The sequence below is a fragment of the Bufo bufo genome, chromosome 5, assembly GCF_905171765.1.
Source record: "Bufo bufo chromosome 5, aBufBuf1.1, whole genome shotgun sequence".
NCBI classification, from domain to species: Eukaryota; Metazoa; Chordata; class Amphibia; order Anura; family Bufonidae; genus Bufo; species Bufo bufo.
The window spans coordinates 74,681,217-74,707,805 of NC_053393.1; the positions used below are offsets into that span (position 1 = coordinate 74,681,217).

Below are 26,589 nucleotides of genomic sequence, written 5' to 3' on the forward strand. Positions count from 1 at the left end.
AATCTATCCAGAGGATAAATCATCAGTTAAATGAAAGTGCAGAACCCTTTTAAGGTGAAAATGAGCCCGGTCCTAAAGGAGTTAAAAAGTGGGTTTTGGAAATTTTCTGTAAAATTTCAAGATTTGCTTCTAAACCTCTATGCCTTCTAACGTCGCAAAAAAAATGTAATTTACAAAATGATCCAAACATGAAGTAGACATATGGAGAATGTAGAGTAATAACTATTTTAGGAGATATTACTATCTGTTTTAAAAGCAGAGAAATTGAAATTTTTGGTAAATTTGGTATTTTTTTCTTTGTAAATAAAAATGAATTATTTTGACTCAAATGAGCTCATATGAGCTGAGCGCTGCGATTGGCCAGCGCTACAGCATAGGAGAAAGAGACGGCGTCAGGTTCCCCTGGGTGGAGCCTAACTATGAACACACCGGAGGCTATAACCGGAGAACGGAGCGGCGCCCGGGGATAACAGTAAGTGCAGGGGGATCCCTGGGCGCCGCTCTACACGTCTGTATAGTCAGTTTAGATACTTTCTTCTGGTGAAAGGTCCTCTTTAAAGGGGTTGTCTCAGTTCAGCAAATGGCATTTATTATGTAGAGGAAAAAATACAAGGCACTTACTAATGTATTGTGATTCTCCATATTGCTTCCTTTGCTGGCTTCATTCATTTTTCCATCACATTATACACTGCATGTTTCCATAGTTACGACCACCCTGCAATCCATCAGTGGTAGTGCTTGCACACTATAGGAAAAAGCACCAGCCTATGTGAGCTCCTATGGTCCCGGCCACCAGATAGGCCAGTGCTTTTTCCTATAGTGTGCAAGTGCAATGAGCAGGATACAGGTATACGCTGACGCCAAACTATGCAATGACTGGGTCAGATGTAGATGATAGTCTATAGTTTGTTTGTGACGCCAATTGCAGCGTGCGCAGGTTACTATCACTCCCAAGGTGTTATAACGCACGTCCCAGGTTAGGAATGCCAGAGTGGTGTGATTGCCTATAATGTCTCTGTATGGTGATGATAATGGTGTCAACGGTGTCTCCTACCTGGGTACGGCTGGACTCCTGGCTCACTTGCAATAAATTGAGTGTTAGTAGGAGTAATAGAGGAATTTTGCAGCAGAAATGATGTCCAGACCTTTAGATGAAGTTCAAACTTTTCTTTATTGAAGATAACTTGTATCCAAACAGTATGCAGCTTTGGTCCTTGGTCCCAGCAGGTTTTGGCAATGGTTGGCAGGAATAAATCTTCTGCACTATAAATCTGGAGCTTGCAGGATAAGAAGTCTGCTTTGTAGCTCTGTAACTGTGGCAGGAATTTGTCTTTTGCACTTCTCTATATCTTCTGCTTTGTGGGGACTGACTAGCTGAGGAGGAATATGGCTTCTCCTAGATCTCTGGACTTGACTCTCAGGCTCTCAGGGAATGCTTTCCTCCTGGAACTCTGGAGGTTGTCTGCTTTCTTGTCATCCAGCTGAGGTTGCAGTGCTCAGTCTGGGTATTTGATCAATGTACCAGCCGAGACAAGATCCTGGCTTTCTTCCCTATGCAGGGGGACTCTTGATCTCTATCACACAGCCTTCCCCTAGAAGGGGGTGGGCTACACTGAACCTAACTTCCTTCTCCACCCAAGGTGCAGGATGTGGGAAACAGTCCACACCTCCACAGAGGGGGAGGTAAGCTGGAATAATCCATTCCAGCCTAGATATACTAAACTGAAACTAATATCTTACCAACGCATTTCTGCCACCTGCTGGTCAACCTGGAAAATTACAAGGAAATTTACATTTAACATAGTTTTTAATGCACAGTTGTGAAGACATGAGCAAAATCATATCAGATGACAGTGTGAAGGCTCTTAGAAGATAGTCGCAGGGTAGAGGCGTGTAGTAACACAACTCTGGGGTGTTACACAAGCACCACCACTGGTGGATTGCAGGTTGGTCGTAAACATGGAAACGAGCAGTGTATAATGTGATGAGAAAAATGAATCCAGTGTGAAAATTGCAGCATTATGTACCTTTTTCTTTTTTTTATGTAGATAATGATGTAAAAAATAATTTTAAAAAAAATCTAAAAATAAACGTGGTCATTTTCTGATGACACATTCCCTTTAAAATGTATCTAAGTTTTTATTTTATTTGTCATAATTCAATAGTATAGCTGATATTAGTGAAAAATAAGAGATAATAGTGAAAAGAGTGAACTTTCCCTGCCCTGATCCACGTTCTCTAAAATGACTGAGCAAATCCGTTCACGGAAATGCATATACAGCTCCATGAAGTCTATGGGGAGGAGGACAGTGATCAAACACGCTAACGGGGTTGTCCGGCCTATAGATATCTATGACCTATCCTCATGGAAACTCTGCGTTCTCTTCATTATTCTCTGCACTGTAATTACAGCTTCCTCTCCCATTCAGTTGAATGTAACTGTGCTGGAGTCCTGCTGCACAGTATTGCCCCACCTATCTGCTGTGCAGCGGATCGCCAGCATACTTTCATTCAACTAAGGACTGCTGATTATTCATCTCTGATCATTCTCAGGATCACTCGGGGTCCCGGAAGTTGGACTTCCATGAGATTACAAAGTGAGAATAGTATTTAAGGGGCTTTGTGAGATTCTCTAGAATCTTGGGAGAACTCTTTAAAGCGCCTTACTTTTATATATTACTGGTGTCTTCATAATTGTATATTGTGCCAGTAATAAGTATTAGGTTTCTAAGCATAGAAATCCACTCTTCTCAACGTGGTAAGGCTATAGTAAGTAGTGTATATGATTAGGGATGAGCAAACTTGTGTTTCAAGTTCGGCGTACAAGGTTCGGGTTATCTAAGAATTCTGTTATGGATTCCGCTACCACGGACCATAAGCTATGATTCGTGATAACGGAATTCTTACATAACCTGAACCTTGTACGCTGAACTTAAAACACAAGTTTGCTCATCACTCTATATGATATGTACATTCTAGGACACCGCTCTGCCCTCACCGTGCTAATGTCTAGCCCTTTCAATCAAGGAGAAAGTTAGTGTGCAGAGCACAGCGGGTGTTACAAAAGCAGTGCTCCAAGGATTTAGCCCTGTGCCCTGGTGCTCCAACATACTCATTTGCATATAATTAAAAACGCAATACCTTTCTTTGGTCTGTAATATGTTAATCAGCATGATCAACCCCACAAGGCTGGTTTTAATACGGTTGATTTATAGGCTCTTTTCTATGCAGTATTTATGTTCATAATGTATTTGTGTTTTCCTAAAATACTGGATTTATTTTTATTATTTTTTGGAATAGTGTGATACTAATTGGTTTTCACTTATTTTGTCTTCTAGGCCTCAGCGTCCTCTATTTCCTCTTCATGGTATTTCTGCTCTTCCTAAACTTCGAGCAAGTGAAAGCAGTCATGTATTGGCTGGATCCAAACCTGCGCTATGCTACAAGAGAAGCTGATATAATGGTGGGAAATCCTCAAGCTGTTATTATTCATAGTAAAGTGTGTGGTGCCTCTGTGACTCGCGTTTAACCCCTTACTGCCCAGCTCCAAGGTAGTATGTCACGGGACGTGTGCCCTTCCCACGAGCCGCTATACTATGATGGGGCAGTGAAGGCTCAGGTGCTGTTCCTGTGCCAGTACTTGTTAGTCCAGCTGCATTATACAGCTGACACCTTTCTGTCACTCCCCAGATCGGGAACTGGGATTTGGGAGGGGAAGTTTAATCCCTTAGGTGCCATGGTCAGTGCTGACTGCGGCCGTTTAGAGGAGAGAGAGATTGAAGGCTCCCTATCTTACTTCATCGCTCCTTCCCAATGTGATTGCAGGGTGCCAAGGTGTTGCCATGGCAGCAAGTCTTACTTTTCGTTTTCTTGACGAAAATGCATGCTCTTTTGGTAGAGGAATTTTATTAGGATATTTTGACACTTTGGTTTAAGGCCTCATGCACACGAATGTATTTTGTTTCACTGTCGTTTTTTTGTGTTTTTTTTTTTGCGGAAAGGATGTGGACCCATTCATTTCAATGGGTCTGCAAAAAATGCAGACGGCACACTGTGTGCTGTCCGCATCCGTATGTCCGTTCCGTAACCCTGCAAAAATTATAGAGCGTGTCCTATTCTTATCCATTTTGCGGACAAGGATAGACATTGTTACAATGGGTCCGCAAAAAAAACTGGATGCAACACGGATGTCACACAGACATTATCTGTTTTTTTTGCGGGCTGCAAAACACATACGGTTGTGTGCATGCAGCCTAAGATTAGAGGGTTTCAGCGGGAGTCGCATACCGTATTTTTTGCCCTATAAGACGCACCGGCCCATAAGAGGCACCTAGGTTTTTGGGGAGGAAAATAAATATTTTTAACCAAAAGGTGTGCTTTTGGTGGGTTTGGAACTAATGGTGGTCTGTGGATGGCATTATTATGGGGGATCTGTGAAGGACACGGTTATGGGGGATCTGTGGATGACGCACTGTTATGGGGGGATCTGTGGATGACGCACTGTTATGGGGGGATCTGTGGATGACGCACTGTTATGGGGGGATCTGTGGATGACGCACTGTTATGGGGGGATCTATGGATGACGCACTGTTATGGGGGGATCTGTGGATGACGCACTGTTATGGGGGGGATCTGTGACGGACACTGTAATATATGTGCCATACACAGACCCCCCCCACCCCTTAACAGTGCCACCCACAGACCCCCCACCCCTTAACAGTGCCATCCACAGACCCCCCACCCCTTAACAGTGCCATCCACAGATGTTCCCCATAAAACTGTCATCCACAGACCCCCCCCCCCCCAGCCGCTCCAGTATACAAATATAAAATGTCTCATTCTATTAAAAGTGATTAAACATGCCCCCTCACTCCTAATATTACCGTACACACTAACCGCTTCTGTAGAATGCCGGCAGGCAGGCCGGGTGGCTGGCGCGTCACTCACTGACGTCACGTGCCTGCGTCGCCTGCTTCATTCATAAAGTAGGCGGCACAGGCACGTGACATCAGGGAGTTACGCTGCCACCCGCCCGGCCTGCATGCCTGCATTCTACAGAAGCTGTTAGGGTGTACGGTAATATTAAAAGTGGGGGGGGGGGGGGGGGGGCATGTTTAATCACTTTTAATTGAATGAGACATTTTATATTTGTATAGTGCAGCACTGGAGCGGCGGGGCCAGAGTACAGTGACTGCACCGGCCCCGCCGCAATTACCGGCCCCCAGCTCCTCCTCCCAGTCCCTCCCCGCTCGCTCATACATCGCAGCCTGCGATGTAAAAATGTCAGCATTCGCCCCATAAGACGCATTTTCCCCCATTGTTTGTGCGTCTTATGGGGCGAAAAATACGGTACTCTGTTCGCTTAAAGGGATTCTCCAGATTTTCCACAGTGTTTTGCACCTCCCTGCCGGACCAGTGGAGAGAAGCGTACAAACCCGCTGCCTGCGGAGGTTGGACCAATATCAGAGGAACAATGGAAGTCGATATTTGCATTGACACCTTCGTTGTTGCTTTGTGAAGGCCAACGCATGTCTCAACTGTTTCTTGTTCACACGGTGTACAGGACTCCACCATTTCTGTTCAAGATAGGAGTTAGACCTGATGCATCCTGTCCTCCATGTGGAGCGAGTCCTGCTTCCTTGCATGTTCTGGGACTGTGCAGAGCTTAAAGGGTTTCTACCACCAGAAATACCGTTATGTAGCTGACTGATATAGCGATGCGCTAATGTCAGCACTACATAACAGTATGTTTCTAACATTAGTCCCTACAGCCGTTTTTGTAAAACAAGCACTTTTATAATATGCTAATGACCCTCTAGGTGCTATGTGGGCGTAAAATCAGCACCTCCTAGAGGCTCCGTCTACTCACGCTTTATCCCGCCCAGGTCCCCTGTTCTGCCCGCCCCGCCCCGCTCCTCTTGATTGATGTCACTGTTCCCTGCGCCGTTCACTTCTGTATTCGGCGCAGTGAGTGAATGATGCGCTCCTGGTGCCGGATTCCTCAATGCGCCTGTGCCGACTACGTCACTCACTGCGCCTGCGCCGAAGACAGAAGTGAGCGGCGCAGGCGCAGGATTTCATCAACGATGCGGTGGACCGTGGCATCAATCAAGAGGAGCGGGGCGGGCAGCACAGGGGACCTGGACGGGATAAAGGGTTTGTGGACGGAGCCTGTAGGTGCTGATTTTACGCCCACATAGCACCTAGAGGCTCATTAGCATATTATAAAAGTGCTTATTTTACCAAAACGGCTGCAGGGACTAATGTCAGAAACATACTGTTATGTAGTGCTGACATTGGCGCGTCTCTATATCAGTCAGCTACATAACAGTATTTCTGGTGGTAGAAAACCTTTAATAAATTTTGGACTGATGTGTTGGTAACTATTAAAGACGTGTACAATATTGAGGTCTCGGCTAATCCAAGGACATGTGTACTGGGAATACTGGACATTAAAAACCGTCATTATCGTCTGGGAGTGCAGCGTCGGCTTTTCCAGGCTAGAAAACTGATTGCTAAATACTGGCTTAGACCCCAGGCCCCATCGAGGCCAGAATTCCTGAACAGAATGGATGATCTAATTCGCCTAGAAAAGGGAATATATCTTAAGAGGCAGTGCCTGGGAAAATGTACCAAAATCTGGGACAAATGGGTGGACTGTAGGGGTCTGGGCATGGGGTTGATGGGGGTTGAGGGTTTTCAGAGTGAATAAGTTATGATGGCTACCATTCTTCACTGATAAGAAATCATATTGATATCTTGCACCGTTGTTAGATACTAGGCATGATGTGTATTACTGCTGAGACAATATGTCAATTAGCGGAGATTATGTATACCTCATACTGTCATTTGGATGTGCAATGATATTTCTATTTTATTTCTACCTCTTGGAAAATGGATAAAAATTATCTGATTAAAAAAAAAAAAAACGCTGCCTGCCGCTCTGTTCTGCCTCCTTCAGTCACTGGGTCACATGCCGCTTGGGGGACACGTCACCTCTGCAGCGGCACATGCGACCCCTGTCGATGCTGGAAGTTCACAAGCAGGGATCGGAATGCGCTGAACGGAAAGTAGCTGCAGCCGAATGGCAGGGAGCGGATACGTACGCTTCCTCACCACAGGTCTTACGGAGAGGGGGTTAGCCAAAAAATATTGAAAAGCAAGAGAATCCTTTTAAATGTTTCTTTGGAACAAAAAAAATTGATTTCTTATATTTCTGCATTTTTTTACAGGAATATGCAATCAATTGCCATGTGATCACCTGGGAACGAATACTTAGTCACTTTGATGTCTTTGCTTTTGGCCACTTCTGGGGTTGGGCCATGAAGGCATTACTGATCCGCAGCTATGGCCTTTGCTGGACAATCAGCATCACTTGGGAGCTGACAGAGGTAAGTGCTTGACAGATCCGATCTCAGTCTTCCCGCTGTTTGGATAGTTGCATTTACTTAAAGGGGAAATCAGAACAGTGTTTCATGGACCTTTAAGTCCTCTGTCTGCAGTGTCACAATGGGCATCCATTTATAGAATTGTGCAGTGCTTGTGTCCTGCTGGGCATGAGGGATCCAGTGAAAGGCAATGCCTGAGATTGGGTGATTGCAGTTTGTATATTGGGCTACTTTCACGCCAGCGTTTTTGCTGGATCCGTCATGGATCAGCAAAAACGCTTCCGTCATGATAATACGACCGTCTGCCTCTGTTCTGAACGGACCCGGTTGTATTATCTTTAAAATAGCCATGACGGATCCTTCATGAACTCCATTGAAAGTCAATAGAGGACAAATCCGTTTTCTATTGTGTCCGAGAAACGGATCCATCCCCATTAACTTACATTGTGTGTCATGACGGATCTGTCTTGCTCCGCACCACATCGCGGACAGAAAAACGCTGCTTGCAGCGTTTTTCTGTCTGCGATGGGAACACAACCAAAAGGAACGGAATGCATTCTGGTGTATTCCATTTTGTTTAGTTAAGTTTTGTCCCCATTGACAATGAATGGGGACAAAACGTAAGCGTTTCCCCCACTATTGAGATCCTTTGACAGTTCTCAATAGCGGAAAGGGAAAGCGCAGATGTGAAAGTAGCCTTACTGGGTTTGTCTAGCTGTTGAGGAGACCAGTTTTAGTACAAACTGTCATTGTACATTCAAGTCCTTCATATTCCCATTCACCCTTATCTCACTGAGGCATATGATAAGTGCTAGGACATGGCTACATTTTGGTATTTGCTACACCCACATTGCTGATAGTTCCACTGACCCAAATTTCCACGTCACGTCACGTTCATTGATCACATGGCCTAGGCGCAGCTCCTCCCCATTGAAGTGAATGGGGCTAAGCTGCGATACCAAGCACAACCGCTATATAACACACGGCACTGTGCTTGCTGAGCTGAGAGAAGGCCGTGGAGGTAGTGTGATCACCGATGCCTTCTAATACAGCTGATCGGTGGGGGTCCCGGGTGTCTGAGCCCCACTGATCAGATACTGATGATCTATCCACAGTATAGGTCATCTGTTTAAAAAAAAAAAAAAAACTCTCGGAAAACCCCTTTAACCACTTAAGGACCATAGGTTTATACCCCCCTAAAGACCAGGCCCTTTTTTACAAATCGGCACTCCACAACTTTAGCGGTTTATTGCTCGGTCATGCAACTTACCACCCAAATGAATTTTACCTCCTTTTCTTCTCACTAATAGAGCTTTCATTTGGTGGTATTTCATTGCTGCTGACATTTTTACTTTTTTTGTTATTAATCGAAATTTAACGATTTTTTTGCAAAAAAATGACATTTTTCACTTTCAGTTGCAAAATTTAGCAAAAATAACGACATCCATATATAAATTTTTCTCTAAATTTATTGTTCTACATGTCTTTGATAAAAAAAAAATGTTTGGGTAAAAAAAAAAATGGTTTGGGTAAAAGTTATAGCGTTAACAAACTATGGTACAAAAATGTGAATTTCCGCTTTTTGAAGCAGCTCTGACTTTCTGAGCACCTGTCATGTTTCCTGAGGTTCTACAATGCCCAGACAGTACAAACACCCCACAAATGACCCCATTTCAGAAAGTACACACCCTAAGGTATTCGCTGATGGGCATAGTGAGTTCATAGAACTTTTTATTTTTTGTCACAAGTTAGCGGAAAATGATGATTTTTTTTTTTTTTATTTATTTTTTTTTTCTTACAAAGTCTCATATTCCACTAACTTGTGACAAAAAATAAAAACTTCCATGAACTCACTATGCCCATCAGCGAATACCTTGGGGTGTCTTCTTTCCAAAATGGGGTCACTTGTGGGGTAGTTATACTGCCCTGGCATTCTAGGGGCCCTAATGTGTGGTAAGGAGTTTGAAATCAAATTCTGTAAAAAATGACCAGTGAAATCCGAAAGGTGCTCTTTGGAATATGGGCCCCTTTGCCCACCTAGGCTGCAAAAAAGTGTCGCACATGTGGTATCGCCGTACTCAGGAGAAGTTGGGGAATGTGTTTTGGGGTGTCATTTTACATATACCCATGCTGGGTGAGATAAATATCTTGGTCAAATGCCAACTTTGTATAAAAAAATGGGAAAAGTTGTCTTTTGCCAAGATATTTCTCTCACCCAGCATGGGTATATGTAAAATGACACCCCAAAATACATTCCCCAACTTCTCCTGAGTACGGAGATACCAGATGTGTGACACTTTTTTGCAATCAGGTGGGCAAAGGGGCCCATATTCCAAAGAGCACCTTTCGGATTTCACTGGTCATTTTTTACACATTTTGATTTCAAACTTCTTACCACACATTTGGGCCCCTAGAATGCCAGGGCACTATAACTACCCCACAAGTGACCCCATTTTGGAAAGAAGACACCCCCAGGTATTTCGTGATGGGCATAGTGAGTTCATGGAAGTTTTTATTTTTTGTCACAAGTTAGTGGAATATGAGACTTTGTAAGAAAAAAAAAAAAAAAAAAAAATCATCATTTTCCGCTAACTTGTGACAAAAAATATAAAATTCTAGGAACTCGCCATGCCCCTCACGGAATACCTTGGGGTGTCTTCTTTCCAAAATGGGGTCACTTGTGGGGTAGTTATACTGCCCTGACATTTTCCAGGGGCCCTAATGTGTGGTAAGTAGGTAAATGACCTGTGAAATCCTAAAGGTGCTCTTTGGAATGTGGGCCCCTTTTCCCACCTAGGCTGCAAAAAAGTGTCACACATGTGGTATCGCGGTATTCAGGAGAAGTTGGGCAATGTGTTTTGGGGTGTCTTTTTACATATACCCATGCTGGGTGAGAGAAATATCTCAGCAAAAGACAACTTTTCCCATTTTTTTTTTATACAAAGTTGGCATTTGACCAAGATATTTCTCTCACCCAGCATGGGTATATGTAAAATGACACCCCAAAACACATTGCCCAACTTCTCCTGAGTACGGCGATACCACATGTGTGACACTTTTTTGCAGCCTAGATGCGCAAAGGGGCCCACATTCCTTTTATGAGGGCATTTTTAGACATTTGGATCCCAGACTTCTTCTCACGCTTTAGGGCCCCTAGAATGCCAGGGCAGTATAAATACCCCACATGTTACCCCATTTTGGAAAGAAGACACCCCAAGGTATTCAATGAGGGGCATGGCGAGTTCATAGAAATTATTTTTTTTTGGCACAAGTTTTTTTATTTTATTTTTAAGTTTTATTTTATTTTAAGTTTTCTCACAAAAATTTCAATCGTTCATGGACTCAATATGCCCCTCACGGAATACCTTGGGGTGTCTTCTTTCCGAAATGGGGTCACATGTGGGGTATTTATACTGCCCTGGCATTCTAGGGGCCCTAAAGCGTGAGAAGAAGTCTGGAATATAAATCTCTAAAAATTTTTACGCATTTGGATTCCGTGAGGGGTATGGTGAGTTCATGTGAGATTTAATTTTTTGACACAAGTTAGTGGAATATGAGACTTTGTAAGAAAAAAATAATAATTTCCGCTAACTTGGGCCAAAAAAATGTCTGAATGGAGCCTTACAGGGGGGTGATCAATGACAGGGGGGTGATCAATGACAGGGGGGTGATCAGGGAGTCTATATGGGGTGATAACCCCCCTGTCATTGATCACCCCCCTATAAGGCTCCATTCAGATGTCCGTATGTGTTTTGCGGATCCGATCCATGTATCCGTGGATCCGTAAAAATCATACGGACATCTGAATGCAGCCTGACAGGGGGGGTGATCAATGACAGGGGGGGTGATCAATGACAGGGGGGGTGATCAATGACAGGGGGGTGATCAGGGAGTCTATATGGGGTGATCACCCCCCCTGGAAGGCTCCAGGGAGACGCCTGTATGTGTTTTGCGGATCCGATCCATCTATCAGTGGATCCGTAAAAATCATGCGGACGTCTGAATGGAGCTTTACAGGGGGGTAATCAATGACAGGGGGGGTGATCAGGGAGTCTATATGGGGTGATCACCACAGTCATTGATCACGCCCCTGTAAGGCTCCATTCAGACGTCCGTATGCGTTTTGCGGATCCGATCCATCTATCAGTAGGTCCGTAAAAATCATGCGGACATCTGAATGGAGCTTTACAGGGGGGTGATCAATGACAGGGGGGTAATCAATGACAGGGGGGTGATCAGGGAGTCTATATGGGGTGATCACCACAGTCATTGATCACGCCCCTGTAAGGCTCCATTCAGACGTCCGTATGCGTTTTGCGGATCCGATCCATCTATCAGTGGATCCGTAAAAATCATGCGGACATCTGAATGGAGTTTTACAGGGGGGTAATCAATGACAGGGGGGTGATCAGGGAGTCTATATGGGGTGATCACCACAGTCATTGATCACGCCCCTGTAAGGCTCCATTCAGACGTCCATATGCGTTTTGCGGATCCGATCCATCTATCAGTGGATCCGTAAAAATCATGCCGACGTCTGAATAGAGCTTTACAGGGGGGTAATCAATGACAGGGGGTGATCAGGGGTGATCAAGGGTGAATAAGGCGTTAATAAGTGACAGGGGGGGGGTGTAGTGTAGTGGTGCTTGGTGCAACATATTACTGAGCTACCTATGTCCTCTGGTGGTCGATCCAAACAAAGGGGACCACCAGAGGACCAGGTAGCAGGTATATTAGACGCTGTTATCAAAACAGCGTCTGATATACCTTTCAGGGGTTAAAAAAAACACATCTCCAGCCTGCCAGCGAACGATCGCCGCTGGCAGGCTGGAGATCCACTCTCTTACCTTCCGTGTGCGCGCGTTCACAGGAAATCTCGGCTCACGCGAGATGACGCCAATCGGCGTTAGCGTAGCCTGGGGGAGCCGCCGCGATGACGCCTTTCGGCGTTACAGTTGCGGCAAGTGGTTAAAGGCTATGTATACCTTCTGATGCAATTTTTGTTTGATTGTATTTAACTCATTTTTGGCTAAAAAGCTTATTTTCAGTTGATCTTTATTAAAAATATTGAGCCATTCTGTCACAAAGGGTTAACTGTTTTTCCAAACTGTGTGATTGGTAATTTCCCTTTTACTTTGTTCTGGTCATTTCATAACCCTTATCTCTAAACTAAGGCCTCTTTCACACTTGCGTTGTTGGGATCCGGCATGCACTTCCGTTGCCGGAGGTGCCTGCCGGATCCGGAAAAACGCAAGTGTACTGAAAGCATTTGAAGACGGAACCGTCTTCCAAATGCTTTCAGTGTTACTATGGCAGCCAGGACGCTATTAAAGAATGACGTCAGAGCGCCCCATGCGCATGGATGACGTGATCCATGCGATCACGTGATCCATGCGCTTGGGGCGCCCTGACGTCACTCTGGAGCGCCCGGGGAGCCGCACGGACGGTAAGTATGCTGCTCCCCCGCTCCCCGCTACACTTTACCATGGCTGCCAGGACTTTAGCGTCCCGGCAGCCATGGTAACCATTCAGAAAAAAGCTAAACGTCGGCTCCGGCAATGCGCCGAAACGACGTTTAGCTTAAGGCCGGATCCGGATCAATGCCTTCCAATGGGCATTAATTCCGGATCCGGCCTTGCGGCAAGTCTTCAGGATTTTTGGCCGGAGCAAAAAGCGCAGCATGCTGCGGTATTTTCTCCGGCCAACAAACGTTCCGTACCGGAACTAAAGACATCCTGATGCATCCTGAACGGATTACTCTCCTTCAGAATGCATTAGGATAATCCTGATCAGGATTCTTCCGGCATAGAGCCCCGACGACGGAACTGTATGCCGGAAGACAATAACGCAAGTGTGAAAGAGCCCTAAGAGGACATAAACACATAGGCTACTTTCACACTCGCGTTTGGTGCGGATCCGTCATGGATCTGCACAGACGGATCTGTTCAGATAATACAACCGTCTGCATCCGTTCAGAACGTATCCATTTGTATTATATCTTCTATAGCCATGACGGATCCGTCTTGAACACCATTGAAAGTTTCATCAAACGGACACCAATACGCTGCAAGCAGCGTTTTGGTGTCCGTCTCCAAAGCGGAATGGAGACTGAACGGAGGCAAACTGATGCATTTTGAGCGGATCCTTTTCCATTCGGAATGCATTAGGACAAAACTGAACCTCTTGTGAGAGCCCTGAACGCGCAAACAGAAAGCCCAAAGGCCAGTGTGAAAGTAGCCTTATTTAAGCCACATTCTTATCAGTAACATTAGAACTGAACTATGAGTGTTTATAATGTCAGAGAGCAGAGATAAGGAGCCCTTCAGATCCCCAACTGACGGAAAAGAGAGAAAATCCACAATGCTACTACAGCATCTCGGCTCTGTACAGAAAAAAGGATTCCATATTTTTAATAAAGACAAATTGAAAAAATGATTTTTAGCTAAAAATAAGTACAATGCAATAATACAAATAAAATGGCCCCAAAGGTGTACACATAGCCTTTAACCACCTCCCGACCGCCTAACGCACGGATGCGTCCTGGAGGCAGTCGATTCATTCCTCCTGGACGCATCCGTGCTTCATCTCGCGAGACGCGAGATTTCCTGTGAACGCGCACACATGCGTGCGCGTTCACAGGATCGGAAGGTAAGCGAGTGGATCTCCAGCCTGCCAGCGGCGATCGTTCGCTGGCAGGCTGGAGATGCGATTTTTTTTTTTAACCCCTAACAGGTATATTAGACGCTGTTTTGATAACATCGTCTAATATACCTGCTACCTGGTCCTCTGGTGGTCCCTTTTGCTTGGATCCACCACCAGAGGACACAGGCAGCTCAGTAATAAGTAGCACCAAACACCACTACACTACACCCCCCCCCTTGTCACTTATTAACTTCTTATTAACCCCTGATCACCCCATATAGACTCCCTGATCACCCCCCTGTCATTGATCATCCTCTTGCAAGGCTCCATTCAGACGTCCGTATGTTTTTTACGGATCCACGGATACATGGATCGGATCCGCAAAACACATACGGACGTCTGAATGGAGCCTTACAGGGGGGTGATCAATGACAGGGGGGTGATAACCCCATATACACTCCCTGATCACCCCCTGTCATTGATCACCCCCCTGTAAGGCTCCATTCAGACATTTTTTTTGGCCCAAGTTAGCGGAAATTATTTTTTTTTTTTTTGTTTTTGTTTTTTCTTACAAAGTCTCATATTCCACTAACTTGTGTCAAAAAATAAAATCTCACATGAACTCACCATACCCCTCACGGAATCCAAATGCGTAAAAATTTTTAGACATTTATATTCCAGACTTCTTCTCACGCTTTAGGGTCCCTAAAATGCCAGGGCAGTATAAATACCCCACATGTGACCCCATTTCGGAAAGAAGACACCCCAAGGTATTCCGTGAGGGGCATATTGAGTCCATGAAAGATTGAAATTTTTGTCCCAAGTTAGCGGAAAGGGAGACTTTGTGAGAAAAAATAAAATAAAAAAAACTTGTGCCAAAAAAAAAAAAAATTCTATGAACTCGCCATGCCCCTCATTGAATACCTTGGGATCCAAATGTCTAAAAATGCCCTCCTAAAAGGAATTTGGGCCCTTTGCGCATCTAGGCTGCAAAAAAGTGTCACACATCTGGTATCTCTGTATTCAGGAGAAGTTGAGGAATGTGTTTTGGGGTGTCATTTTACATATACCCATGCTGGGTGAGATAAATATCTTGGTCAAATGCCAACTTTGTATAAAAAAATGGGAAAGGTTGTCTTTTGCCGAGATATTTCTCTCACCCAGCATGAGTATATGTAAAATGACACCCCAAAACACATTGCCCAACTTCTCCTGAGTACGGCGATACCAGATGTGTGACACTTTTTTGCAGCCTAGGTGGGCAAAGGGGCCCACATTCCAAAGAGCACCTTTCGGATTTCACAGGTCATTTTTTACACATTTTGATTTAAAAATACTTCCCACACATTAGGGCCCCTAAATTGCCAGGGCAGTATAACTACCCCACAAGTGACCCCATTTTGGAAAGAAGACACCCCAAGGTATTTCGTGATGGGCATAGTGAGTTCATGGAAGTTTTTATTTTTTGTCACAAGTTAGTGGAATATGAGACTTTGTAAGAAAAAAAGAAAAAATAAAAATCATCATTTTCCGCTAACTTGTGACAAAAAATTCTATGAACTCACTATGCCCATCAGCGAATACCTTAGGGTGTCTACTTTCCGAAATGGGGTCATTTGTGGGGTGTTTGTACTGTCTGGCCATTGTAGAACCTCAGGAAACATGACAGGTGCTCAGAAAGTCAGAGCTGCTTCAAAAAATTTTTTTTTTTACCCAAACATTATTTTTTTTTATCAAAGACATGTAGAACAATAAATTTAGAGAAAAATTTATATATGGATGTCGTTTTTTTTGAAAAATTTTACAACTGAAAGTGAAAAATGTCATTTTTTTGCAAAAATTTCGTTCAATTTCGATTAATAACAAAAAAAGTAAAAATGTCAGCAGCAATGAAATACCACCAAATGAAAGCTCTATTAGTGAGAAGAAAAGGAGGTAAAATTAATTTGGGTGGTAAGTTGCACGACCGAGCAATAAACGGTGAAAGTAATGTAGTGCAGAAGTGTAAAAAGTGGCCTGGTCATTAAGGGTGTTTAAGCTAGGGGGGCTGAAGTGGTTAAGCTATTGGGTTCGGCACCACATGGTGATTGGCAGCAAAACAGCAGCTGCAGGGGGTGACCCCACAAGCACGTCAACAACAGCCACCATGCAGTACTGCACCATTATATCACAATAGAGCCCTATAGTTATTTGTGCTTAATATAGTAGAGCCCCAAGCGGTCCTAGTATTGCAGCTGTATCATGAGTGTGAATCCGGACCGGAGATATTCAGCAGGCCCTCTTTTCCTATTTGTGGCTGCTGGAGCTGACCATAAGTTCCTTCGAATTAACCATTGCAACCCCATTTTCCTGCTGGGTCTGTGTCCCATAGGATCATAAATTTATGGCATGTCCAGTAAATGTTTTTGGTCCCAAAGGGGGCCTAACAGTTTGGATCTCCACCGAGTTGTTCTGTGGGATGATGTGGTTGCGGCCGCACATGAAATGGGTGAAGTTTCCAAAGTAGACTTATCGCACGTGTACACGTGTAAAATGTTCTGGGGCCCCTGTAACCTGTTCCTTCTTTTGTGTTGATTCAGCTGTTCTTTATGCACCTTCTTCCTAATTTTGCTGAGTGTTGGTGGGACCAAGTTATCCTGGACATCCTCCTATGTAATGGAGGTGGCATCCTTCTTGGTATGGTGGTCTGTCGCTTTTTGGAGATGAGAAGCTATCACTGGGCAAGTTTTAAGTAGGTTCAACCTTGGGTCAGCTTTTTTGTCTCGTTGTTATTAAAGGGGTTGCCTCCTGATTCATGTAAAAATGAAAATCAGACATTATATAGAACAGGAATGCCCAACCTGCGGCCCTCTAGCTGTTGCAAAACTACAACTCCCAGGGCCGCAGGTTGAGCATCCCTGATGTAGAACATGACAGCTAGTGTTGAGCGAACTTCTGTTTTAAGTTCGGCGTCCAAAGTTCGGCTTCCGGTTAGCGAAGAATCCCGATATGGTTTCCGAATTCCGTTGTGGTGTAGTCCATGGTAGCGGAATCAATAATGGCCGATTATTGATTCCGCTACCACGGGCCACACCACAACGGAATTCGGAATCCATATCGGGATTCTCCGCTAACCGGAAGCCGAACTTTAGACGCCGAACTTAAAACAGAAGTTCGCTCAACACTAATGACAGCCTCTTTCTAACAAAGCTAGAACCAGTCCTGTACCTCACATGGATCCCGAGATCTCCCCCCTTTTTATTGCTATAATTACTCTGCTAGATTTATTTCAACCTGGCAGCCAAAGGGATATGTCCTTTCTGCTGCAGCTCTCTCCCTATGGCAGCTCAGGGGGTGCATCCTTTCAGTTGCAGCTCACTCCCTCTAAACTGTCACAGCTTCTTAAAGTAGATAGGGCTGGCGGCAGTTGAAGGATGAAACGGAGCATGTGTGATGATGTTTTCACTGCCTGGTCCTGTGAAAGTGCAGAGGGCATGGCATTTGCAAAGCGAGCAGAGCCTCCAGGAGTAACGGCAACGCCTCCATTGCTCCTAGAGGCTCATTTGCATATAATAAAGCATCATATTTCTCAGCAATGCGGGCACATATGAACATGGGACCAACACAGATGCCTTCAGCTGCCAAGTGCACATGTAACAGGTCAGCCAGTGTCATAGGGACAAATATTCTTACAGATGCCCTTTTAAAATGGGTTTTCTCAGAAGCAAAATTGTTCCCTTATACACAGGATCTGGAATAAGTGTCTGATCTGTGGGGTCTGGCCGCTAGGACCCCCACTGATGGCAAGAATGAGGGATCCCTTGTACCCCATTCGAATGGAGCGGTGGTTGCGCATGACACTGACCACTGTACTCTAGCTTCTGCCATTTTGAAATGTTACTTTTACTTCTGTGTTAAAGCCCCTCTGTCACCTGAATGTGCTGCTATCGAAGGACAGAGGCCATCGGCCAGGTGGGCAGGAGCATGGAGTCATGTTTTTTTTATCCTGTTGGGTCTAGTAGTAGTCCCTGTAATGGGCTGCTCTTACACGGTTGATTCTCAGTCTTATCTCTGTCTGGGAAATACCCACCAATGTTTTTCACACATGTAACCTACCTTTCTCTCTCTCAGAGACATTCACACCACCACGGGGAAAATAAAGAGGGCCGTGCTGCAATTTACGCCGGCCAGCTGGATCTATGTGCGTTGGTTTGACCCTAAATCTTCATTTCAAAGAGTGGCTGGAGTGTATATGTTCATGATCATCTGGCAGGTAAGTGCACTAGTCCTAATAGTGATGGCCGCTTTGGTTTATAGAAAAAAAGTGCAAGGTCTACTTGGCCATAATCTCTGACCACCCCCTACAGCTTCCTCTCTTCCCGTCACTGACCACAGCCTTCAAGGGAAGATTCACCTTCTGTAACTGTTTTGTAGGGGCAGTGATAACGAACATTTTTGTAATATACTTTATTTACTGAATTGTTCCGAAGTGGCCCTTAGCAGCTCTGTCTAAATGAGTGTTACTAAGGAATGGCTGTCTTCTATTCACTGAACTGTGGACGCGCTGCAGGCTGACTGCTATCCTATATAGCCCTAAAACTGATGTGTGTGTGTCTTATATATATATATATATATATATATATATATATATATATACACCGTATTTTCCGGCGCATAAGACGACTGGGCGTATAAGTCGACCCCCAACTTTTCCAGTTAAAATATAGGGTTTGGGCTATATTCGCCATATAAGACTACCCCTCCAACGCTATTTACTTTGGCATCAAGATCTGCAGGTAATTGTGCAATTTTCGGCTTTTTCCTCAGTAGCATATTATGCCTTTCCAAGAATCCAGTACACCAGGATACAGTGGCCTTAGATCGGTTGCTGTGATCTGGGTTAGATTTGGCCACTGAAGAGCAAACAAACGTATTTTATTTCGTGTCACTACATAACCGTTTTGGCGATGCTCATTCACCATGTCTGCTACACGTCTTTCGAGTTCTGGCCAATGTGGGGGTGCCTCTTCTTAATGCACACTTACCCCTTGGCATACCCTTTAATGCTTTTTCATTTGCTTTCCAGTCCCGAACCATCTTTTCTGTTACTCCATATTGTTTTGCAGCAGCGCAGTTATTATGTTCCATGGCAAAGTTTACAACAGTTTGAAATTGGCTTTCTTCTTGCTGGTAGAGCCGTGATGGGGTCCTGGCTGTTAGCCATTTGTATACTGCTGTACTGTATGAACCGGTACAGATACTGGTGCTGTACTGTATGTACTGGTACAGATACTGGTGCTGTACTGTATGTACTGGTACAGATACTGGTGCTGTACTGTATGTACTGGTGCTGTACTGTATGAAACGGTACAGATACTGGTGCTGTACTGTATGAACTGGTACAGATACTGGTGCTGTACTGTATGAACTGGTACAGATACTGGTGCTGTACTGTATGAACTGGTACAGATACTGGTGCTGTACTGTATGAACTGGTACAGATACTGGTGCTGTACTGTATGAACTGGTACAGATACTGGTGCTGTACTGTATGAACTGGTACAGATACTGGTGCTGTACTGTATGTACAGATACTGGTGCTGTACTGTATGTACTGGTGCTGTACTGTATGAAGCGGTACAGGTATCTGCTCCCGTACTGTATGAAGCGGTACAGGTATCTGCTCCCGTACTGTATGAAGCGGTACAGGTATCTGCTCCCGTACTGTATGAACCGGTACAGGTATCTGCTCCCGTACTGTATGAACCGGTACAGGTATCTGCTCCCGTACTGTATTCACCACCACACGTATCTGCTCCACAGATAGACTCTGTTTTTTCACCACAGATAAGATGCACACCAAACTTCATTAGAGATCCGCCGTTCCAGCATTAGAATTGGCTGAAGTGCAGATGCTCCTGCTTTCCCCTGCCTTCCCTCAGAATCGCCAATCCAACCCAGTATACAACAACCAGCCAATCACGGCAAGCGATGTACCGGTATTTCCTGTGCACACTGCATACAAAGCCTGCTTGGATTGGGTGGGTCAGCTCTCCCTGCCTGCCCAGCCCCCCCTGTCTTCAGGACGATCTGAGCAGTAGTACGCAATGTGATACTGCCGGCATGAGAGAACCACTGAGAGCAGGGAGAGGGGGCTGCTTCAGGAGCGGCTGGCCGGGATGCAGAGCACGGTGGGTCAGCTAGAGGGCGCCTGTCCCTGAAGCTGGAGAAGGACAGCTTCTCCAGTCCGGCTAGGAAGTAAGTTTCAGAACGCCGTATACAGGCATATAAGACGACCCCCGACTTTTGAGAAGATTTTCATGTGTTAAAAAGTAGTCTTATACGCAGGAAAATACAGTATATATGATTATGTATAATCGTTTTCTTCCTGTGATCTCTACACTGTCAGCGGTAAGTGCTGACAGTATACGTTCCCTCCGTATGTTATGTAACCAGCTGACAGCGGGCAGACAGAGGGAAGGGAAAAGGGACACTGTATATTATATCTGTCCCTATAGTGTAGAACAGCTTCTTCCTTTCTCTCTGCCCGCTGTCATTCATCTCCCGTGGCATACGGAGGGAACGTATACTGTCAGCACTTACCGCTGACAGTGTAGAGATCACAGCCAGAAAGGGAAATCTATATATTAGTAGAGGCAGCAGTCAGCCCGGACCGCATCTACAGTGCAGTCAATAGGGGGCGCTCCTAAGGGGTTACTTCAGACTGATTTTTCTAATAGAAATGTACAAATTGAGTAACTAAAGTATATTGCAAAAATGTTAATTATCACTGCCCCTACACATTACAAAAAATAACATGTAAATCCCAGCTATGTCAGAGAATGTCCTCTGTGGAGATCTCTGCTCTCTCCCCCTTGATAATTGCTAGAACGAAGGGACCACAATCAGGGGGATGCTGCTAGGGTCAAGCCCACTGTGTTGAAGTTGCACATTAAAGGCATGCTTAAAGGGGTGTTCTGCTTTATGCAAATGAAGTGCAGACTGCAGTCATTATATAATACAACATCTGTTATGTTTCATTTCCTCACCACTGCAGAAATCTTTGCTTGGACCCTTTAATATTTTAATATTGATGGGAGTGGACCCTGGGCAACCCCACAGATAATCTCTCCCCCCCCCCCAGTGCGCAATCCCATCCTGCGGCGTGTGATCCCGCGAGACCAGTGACCTCCTGCGTCGGGTCTCGCGGGATCACGCGCTGCAGGACGGGATTGCGCACCAAAGTGACTGAATTCATGCCCGCCAGTAGCGGAACAAGTACAAAGGGGGTGGGGGGTTGCCCAGGTCCAATCAATATTAAGGGGCCCTGGAATAGCCAAATAAAATAAGAAATGCTACCAGGCCAGCATAACATTCGGGGCTCAAGCCCCGAATGTTTTGACCTGTCGACGCCCCTGACCACAATTTAACTTCTAACTACAAACTTCCAAGTCTGTGGTCTGTATTCCAAAATCTTGTAGGACCTGTAACACGCAAGTAGTCAGAAGATGAAGGGGCGCAATGTTTGGAGCCTCCTAGTTCCTTCTTTCTAGCCATCGCAGAGGGTCACAGATCACAGACTCGCCTTTATCTGAAAGTGGTGAACCTACCCTTTTAATATTCATATATGCATATTTATTGTAGGATCTTGCAATAGTACAAACTCTTTTTGAAAGCTGTTATACTGGACTGGTTGGATGAGCAACCCCTTTTGTCCTGAATGGCCTCCATGCAGCGCTACATTTTGCCTGCAGCCGGCGCTGCGGCAGTACTTTACGGGCTGATCGCTCTGGGTTTCTTAGGCCACACCGCAGTATTCGGCTCATCGTCGGGCGACTGTTGAGTCAGGGAACATCTAATAGCCATGGTAGTCTGGACACAGACTAGATCTGTTCTGAACACTGGGGGGCAGTAATGTTCTCAGTGAGGACCTCGCTGGTAATGCCATGGTGTGAGGGGAGATGGGGGAGCGGGCAGACAGGAAACCAATAAGAACTGACCACTGAACAGCCTGACGTTACGGCCAGTGTTCTAGATTATTGAATTCTGGATCATAAGAATTTACTGTATTGCAAAATCATTTTATTGCAGAAGTTACCAAAATGTAGAGGGTCGCTTTAAATAAATGTTAAGTATTTCCCTTGTCTCTTCTCTGCCTTCCAGCTGACGGAGCTCAATACATTCTTCTTAAAACATATCTTTGTATTCCAAGCCAGTCACCCGCTGAGCTATTGCCGGATTCTCTTCATTGGCATCATTACAGCTCCAACAGTCAGGTAATGCCAGTGCATATCTCTTTACAAAGGCCTTACCTTCATGCCAGCACATACCCCCCGCCCTCCCCCCTCCCTGGAGATTGTTAGGACATTTCTAAAGATAATTCCAGTAGAAGAACCTGTGACACATGAACACTACCAGATATTTTACTTCAACGGGTTGTGCAGTGCTAGGTCATCAATATCAGGTCAGCAGAGGTCCTACTCCTGGCACCCCTGTGCATCATCTGTTTGAAGAGGCGAAGCAGGGTCCTACTCCTGGCATCCTCACCGATCTGCTGTTTGAAGAGGTAGCGGCGCTTGTGCGAGCACCGCTTCCTCTTCAAAATGACCTATGTGCCGTCTCTTTTGAATAGGCGGTGCAGTGTAATTACCACTGCTCCATCCTATTCACTAGAATTAGACGAGCAGATGCAATTACACTGTGCCGCCTTTACAAAGGAGACGGTGCTCCGGTAATTTTGAAGTGAAAGCAGCACTCGCACGAGCGCCGCCACCTCTTCAAACAGCTGAGCTGTGAGGATGCCAGGAGTAGGACCCGCTGATCTGATATTGATGATCTATACTGAGGATTCCCAGCGGTCTACAACGGTATAGGGATTAAAGGGGTTATCCAAGTTCTATAATGTCCCCCCATTTGCCCGGGCTCCTCACACAGATAGTACTTACCTCGTTCCCCGGTACCTGCATCTCCCTGTCTCGCGGATGAAAACATGCGGGGTTTGGGATGCCAATTGCAGGCCGCGACGGGAACGAGCTTCCCTAGCATCGTGGGTGACGCTACTGAGGCTCGTTCTCGTCGCGGCCTGCTATTGGCTGCCCCGCTTTTAATCAGCGTGATGCGCCCTGCCAGGCAGTACTGTATGTCTGATTTTAACAGGGTTGATCCTGGTGACATAGCCTCTTTAAGATGTACCAGTATTTTACCAAAACCTCATATGTCGTAGTGACCTAGATTAGGTCGCTTTGGGTCTGAGTGCTGAGACCCGCACCGATCTCTAGAACAAGGAGTACAAAGCGCTCACGTAGAGCACGCTCTCTCCTCGCTGGAGGAGATTGGCTTATAGACATTCACTCTCATTGCAGTGAATCTGCACATTAGGCTATTCTGTTTCCATATCCCGGTAGTCACAACGGCTGCGGAGCTCTTTCTGCTGCTCTGTTTAAGTAGCTCCCATTTACTGCAATAGGAGTCAGAGAAACGGCAGAGCGCCGGCCTGCTGGGAAGTTTCCATATTGGGTCACCACATTGGGTCAGCGTTTAGCCTCCTTTTTGCAGTTGAGATGGCGAGACGGGGTAACCACTTTAACCAGCGAAAAGAGGGAGCACTGTGTGCGAGTGCTGCTTTCTCCTCGTTCTAGTGATCAGTGAGGGGTTTCAGCACTCGGACCCCCCTTCCCCTCAATCGAATCCTTTGATATTTCACTGGCATATCAAATGTTTTGCTAAAGTAAAGTTTTACTTTAAGGAGAGAGCGCAAAGCGTCTGTGTGGGGATAGCTTTACATTTTCAGCTTGGGGGGAAATGGTGTTTGCACCCTGTAGATATTGCTGTCTGCTTTATTTCCTGAAATACCGCCACTCATGTCCATGAACTGTAATAGCAGACGCAGCCTGTGTGGACAAGATCGGTGTTGTGTCTGGAGGGAAAGGGTTTGGTGAAGCATTTTTGCTAGTCCTGGACAACCCTTTTATTATAATATACTTCTGTCAATCATTTTTTGTTTTACAGGCAATACTATGCATATCTTACCGATACACAATGCAAAAGAGTTGGTACACAGTGCTGGGTGTTTGGGTGAGTATTGGGTACATGTATATAAAATGCTGCACCGAGGGCTGCTCAATAAGTTATCTACCCCAGCATAGAGTTGTATCAAAGTATCCATACCTAATCGATATGATACCGGGTTTTACTATTTAACAATACTAGGCTGCGCAGCCTAGTATCAATTGGAGAACATGACACGCGCCGCTCTCAGCGTGCTCCATGTTTTCTTCAGCAGCACAGTGAGAAGGAGGCAGGCAGTCCCTCCCTCCCCATTGTGCCGCTGCTGCCACTGCCACCAATATTACTGAGGAGGGGGGGAGGGGCTGTGGCCACTGCGCCACCAATGACCATAATTAACATATTCATTCAAGTGTAGGGTGCCGGTGGCGGTATCACATACCCGGCCTCTATGACAGGTCGCTTTGATCCCACGAACCGCTGCAATTAACCCCTCAGTTGCCGCCGTTGGCACCCGCAGCCTACACTTGAATTAATGTGTTAATTATTGTCATTGGTGGCGCAGTGCGCCACCCCCAACCCCAGTATTATTACAGTATTATAAATAATAATCATTGGTGGCACAGTGCATCCCACCTCCCCCAATATTAAAGTCATTGGTGGCAGTGAGAACAGGGTCCCCTCAGTATTGGCCACAGTGGCAGCTTCTGATTGGAGCCCCAGCAGTGTAATTGCAAGGCTTCGATCGGTTACCATGGCAGCCAGGACGCTGCTGAAGCCCTGGCTGCCATGGTAAGCTCCCTGATGCTGTGTGCACAGAGCAGCAGGGACAGTGTGACGTCCTATTCACCCTAATAGATCTCTATCAGTGTGAATAGAATAATTTTGTCAGCGTTAGAGAACTCAGGTTGTCTGGACCTGCAACACACACAGTAGCAGTTTAGTCGGATGAAAGCACTGGAAGTGAGAGGATGGCAAGTGCAGTACAAGGCGGGGTCTACAAAGAAAGTGAGAATCGGGGGCTTCATTCCGTGATTTAATTCCTTACAAAGGAAGCCTAAATAAGCTGTGGGTCGAGAGGGTGAGAATTTTGCGCACCTCGACATACAGTTATGTTGCTGGGATAGCAACGGGTTTCAGCTGTAATATACCGCTGACATTCTGTTGCATTTATCTTGATTGGAGATGACTGATTCCAGACATTTAACCCATTAGATGCCGTGGTTAGTAGCGACTACGTCATATAGGTGGTTAAACAGAGGATGGGGCTTTTTTTACATGGACCAATGTTTCAGGCAACTAAATGTTCCCGATAATTGCCTGATTCTCAGCAGAGATTAGGGCTGCATTTACATGGAGAAATGAACGGCACCTTTTACACAGGCCAATTATTGTGAACGAGCATTTCTAGAAACACTCATCCCCCGATAATTAGTAAAGGGACCTTTAGTAACCTCAGCAGCCCAAGAATGAAGGGACCTTTAGTAACCTCAGCAGCCCAAGAATGCGATTCCCCCACTGATCCATAGATGCTTGCTGTAGGCACAACCTAACAGGCTACCCAAAATGGTATAATTGATAAACACAGCTTGCCCCCCCAAAAAAAAATCTCTAATACGGCTTCAACAGAAAGTTGCAATGTGCTGCGCAGATTAACAAAATCCTTAAAAATGCTTGGTCTTTAACCCCTTCAATGCAAGCTAGTTTTGTTATCAAATTTATTTATTTATTTTTTTCCTCCCTGCCGTCCAAGAGCCATACCTTATATTTTCCGTCAGCATAGCTGTATGTACGGCTTCCTCTCCCATTCACTTACACTGCTGCTGGTACAATGAAGACAGCGTGCAGGTAGACAATAAAGAGGATGCAGCTTCCCCGAGCCCCACAGCCCCTTCAAACAGCTGATAGGCAGGGGAATCTGGAAGGGTTCAGTGTCCCTGCATTGCCTCCGCAACAGAATTCCATAACTGGGTATTTGAAAATGTAATATTTTGCCAAGACAACCCCTCTAAGTATGGATAGGGCAGTTGCCCTTTTCCATGACTCGAGGATCGGGTCAGTTATCGGGTGCTCTCTTTCCTGATGAGTGGCCCAGGTAAAGGTGCCGCCAAACATCTGGCAAATGTGCAAAATGGTTGTCTGTCAGATGATCACATCATTCATGTGGCACCTAAAATAATAGTTCAGTGGCAAGATATTCACTTACACTGCTGCTGGTACAATGAAGACAGCGTGCAGGTAGACATTAAAGAGGATGCAGCTTCCCCGAGCCCCACAGCTGATAGGCAGGGCTGCAGGCAGTCGGACCCCCCCATCTGATATTGATGACCAATCTGAGGATGGCTGATCTGTAGTGTGGACAACCTTTTGTTATATATATATTTTTTTCTTTTTACAGAGCAATTGCCTTCCTCGAAGCAATAGTGTGTATTAAGTTTGGGCAGGACCTGTTCTCCAAGACCCACTTGCTGTATGTGGTACTGTGGCTGTTGTGTGTGGTAAGTTTCAGCCCGCGCTTGTTCCACTTGTTTATGAGCGAATCCCATTCACGAAAGAAAAAATGATTTCCTTTTGT

The 26,589-nt window shown here is 45.4% G+C and overlaps 1 protein-coding gene across 2 annotated transcripts in view; it reads left to right on the forward strand.

Moving 5' to 3' along the window:
- The window catches only part of PTDSS1 (phosphatidylserine synthase 1), a 105,546-nt gene that overhangs the window by 69,374 nt on the left and 9,583 nt on the right, over window positions 1–26,589 (forward strand). For both annotated transcript variants that reach the window (XM_040431665.1, XM_040431664.1), the window contains 7 exons: window positions 3,339–3,463; window positions 7,233–7,391; window positions 16,610–16,761; window positions 18,141–18,282; window positions 22,173–22,285; window positions 24,018–24,083; window positions 26,413–26,512. In XM_040431665.1, coding sequence (XP_040287599.1) covers window positions 3,339–3,463; window positions 7,233–7,391; window positions 16,610–16,761; window positions 18,141–18,282; window positions 22,173–22,285; window positions 24,018–24,083; window positions 26,413–26,512 — 857 coding nt within the window. The remainder of the gene's footprint in view (window positions 1–3,338; window positions 3,464–7,232; window positions 7,392–16,609; window positions 16,762–18,140; window positions 18,283–22,172; window positions 22,286–24,017; window positions 24,084–26,412; window positions 26,513–26,589) is intronic.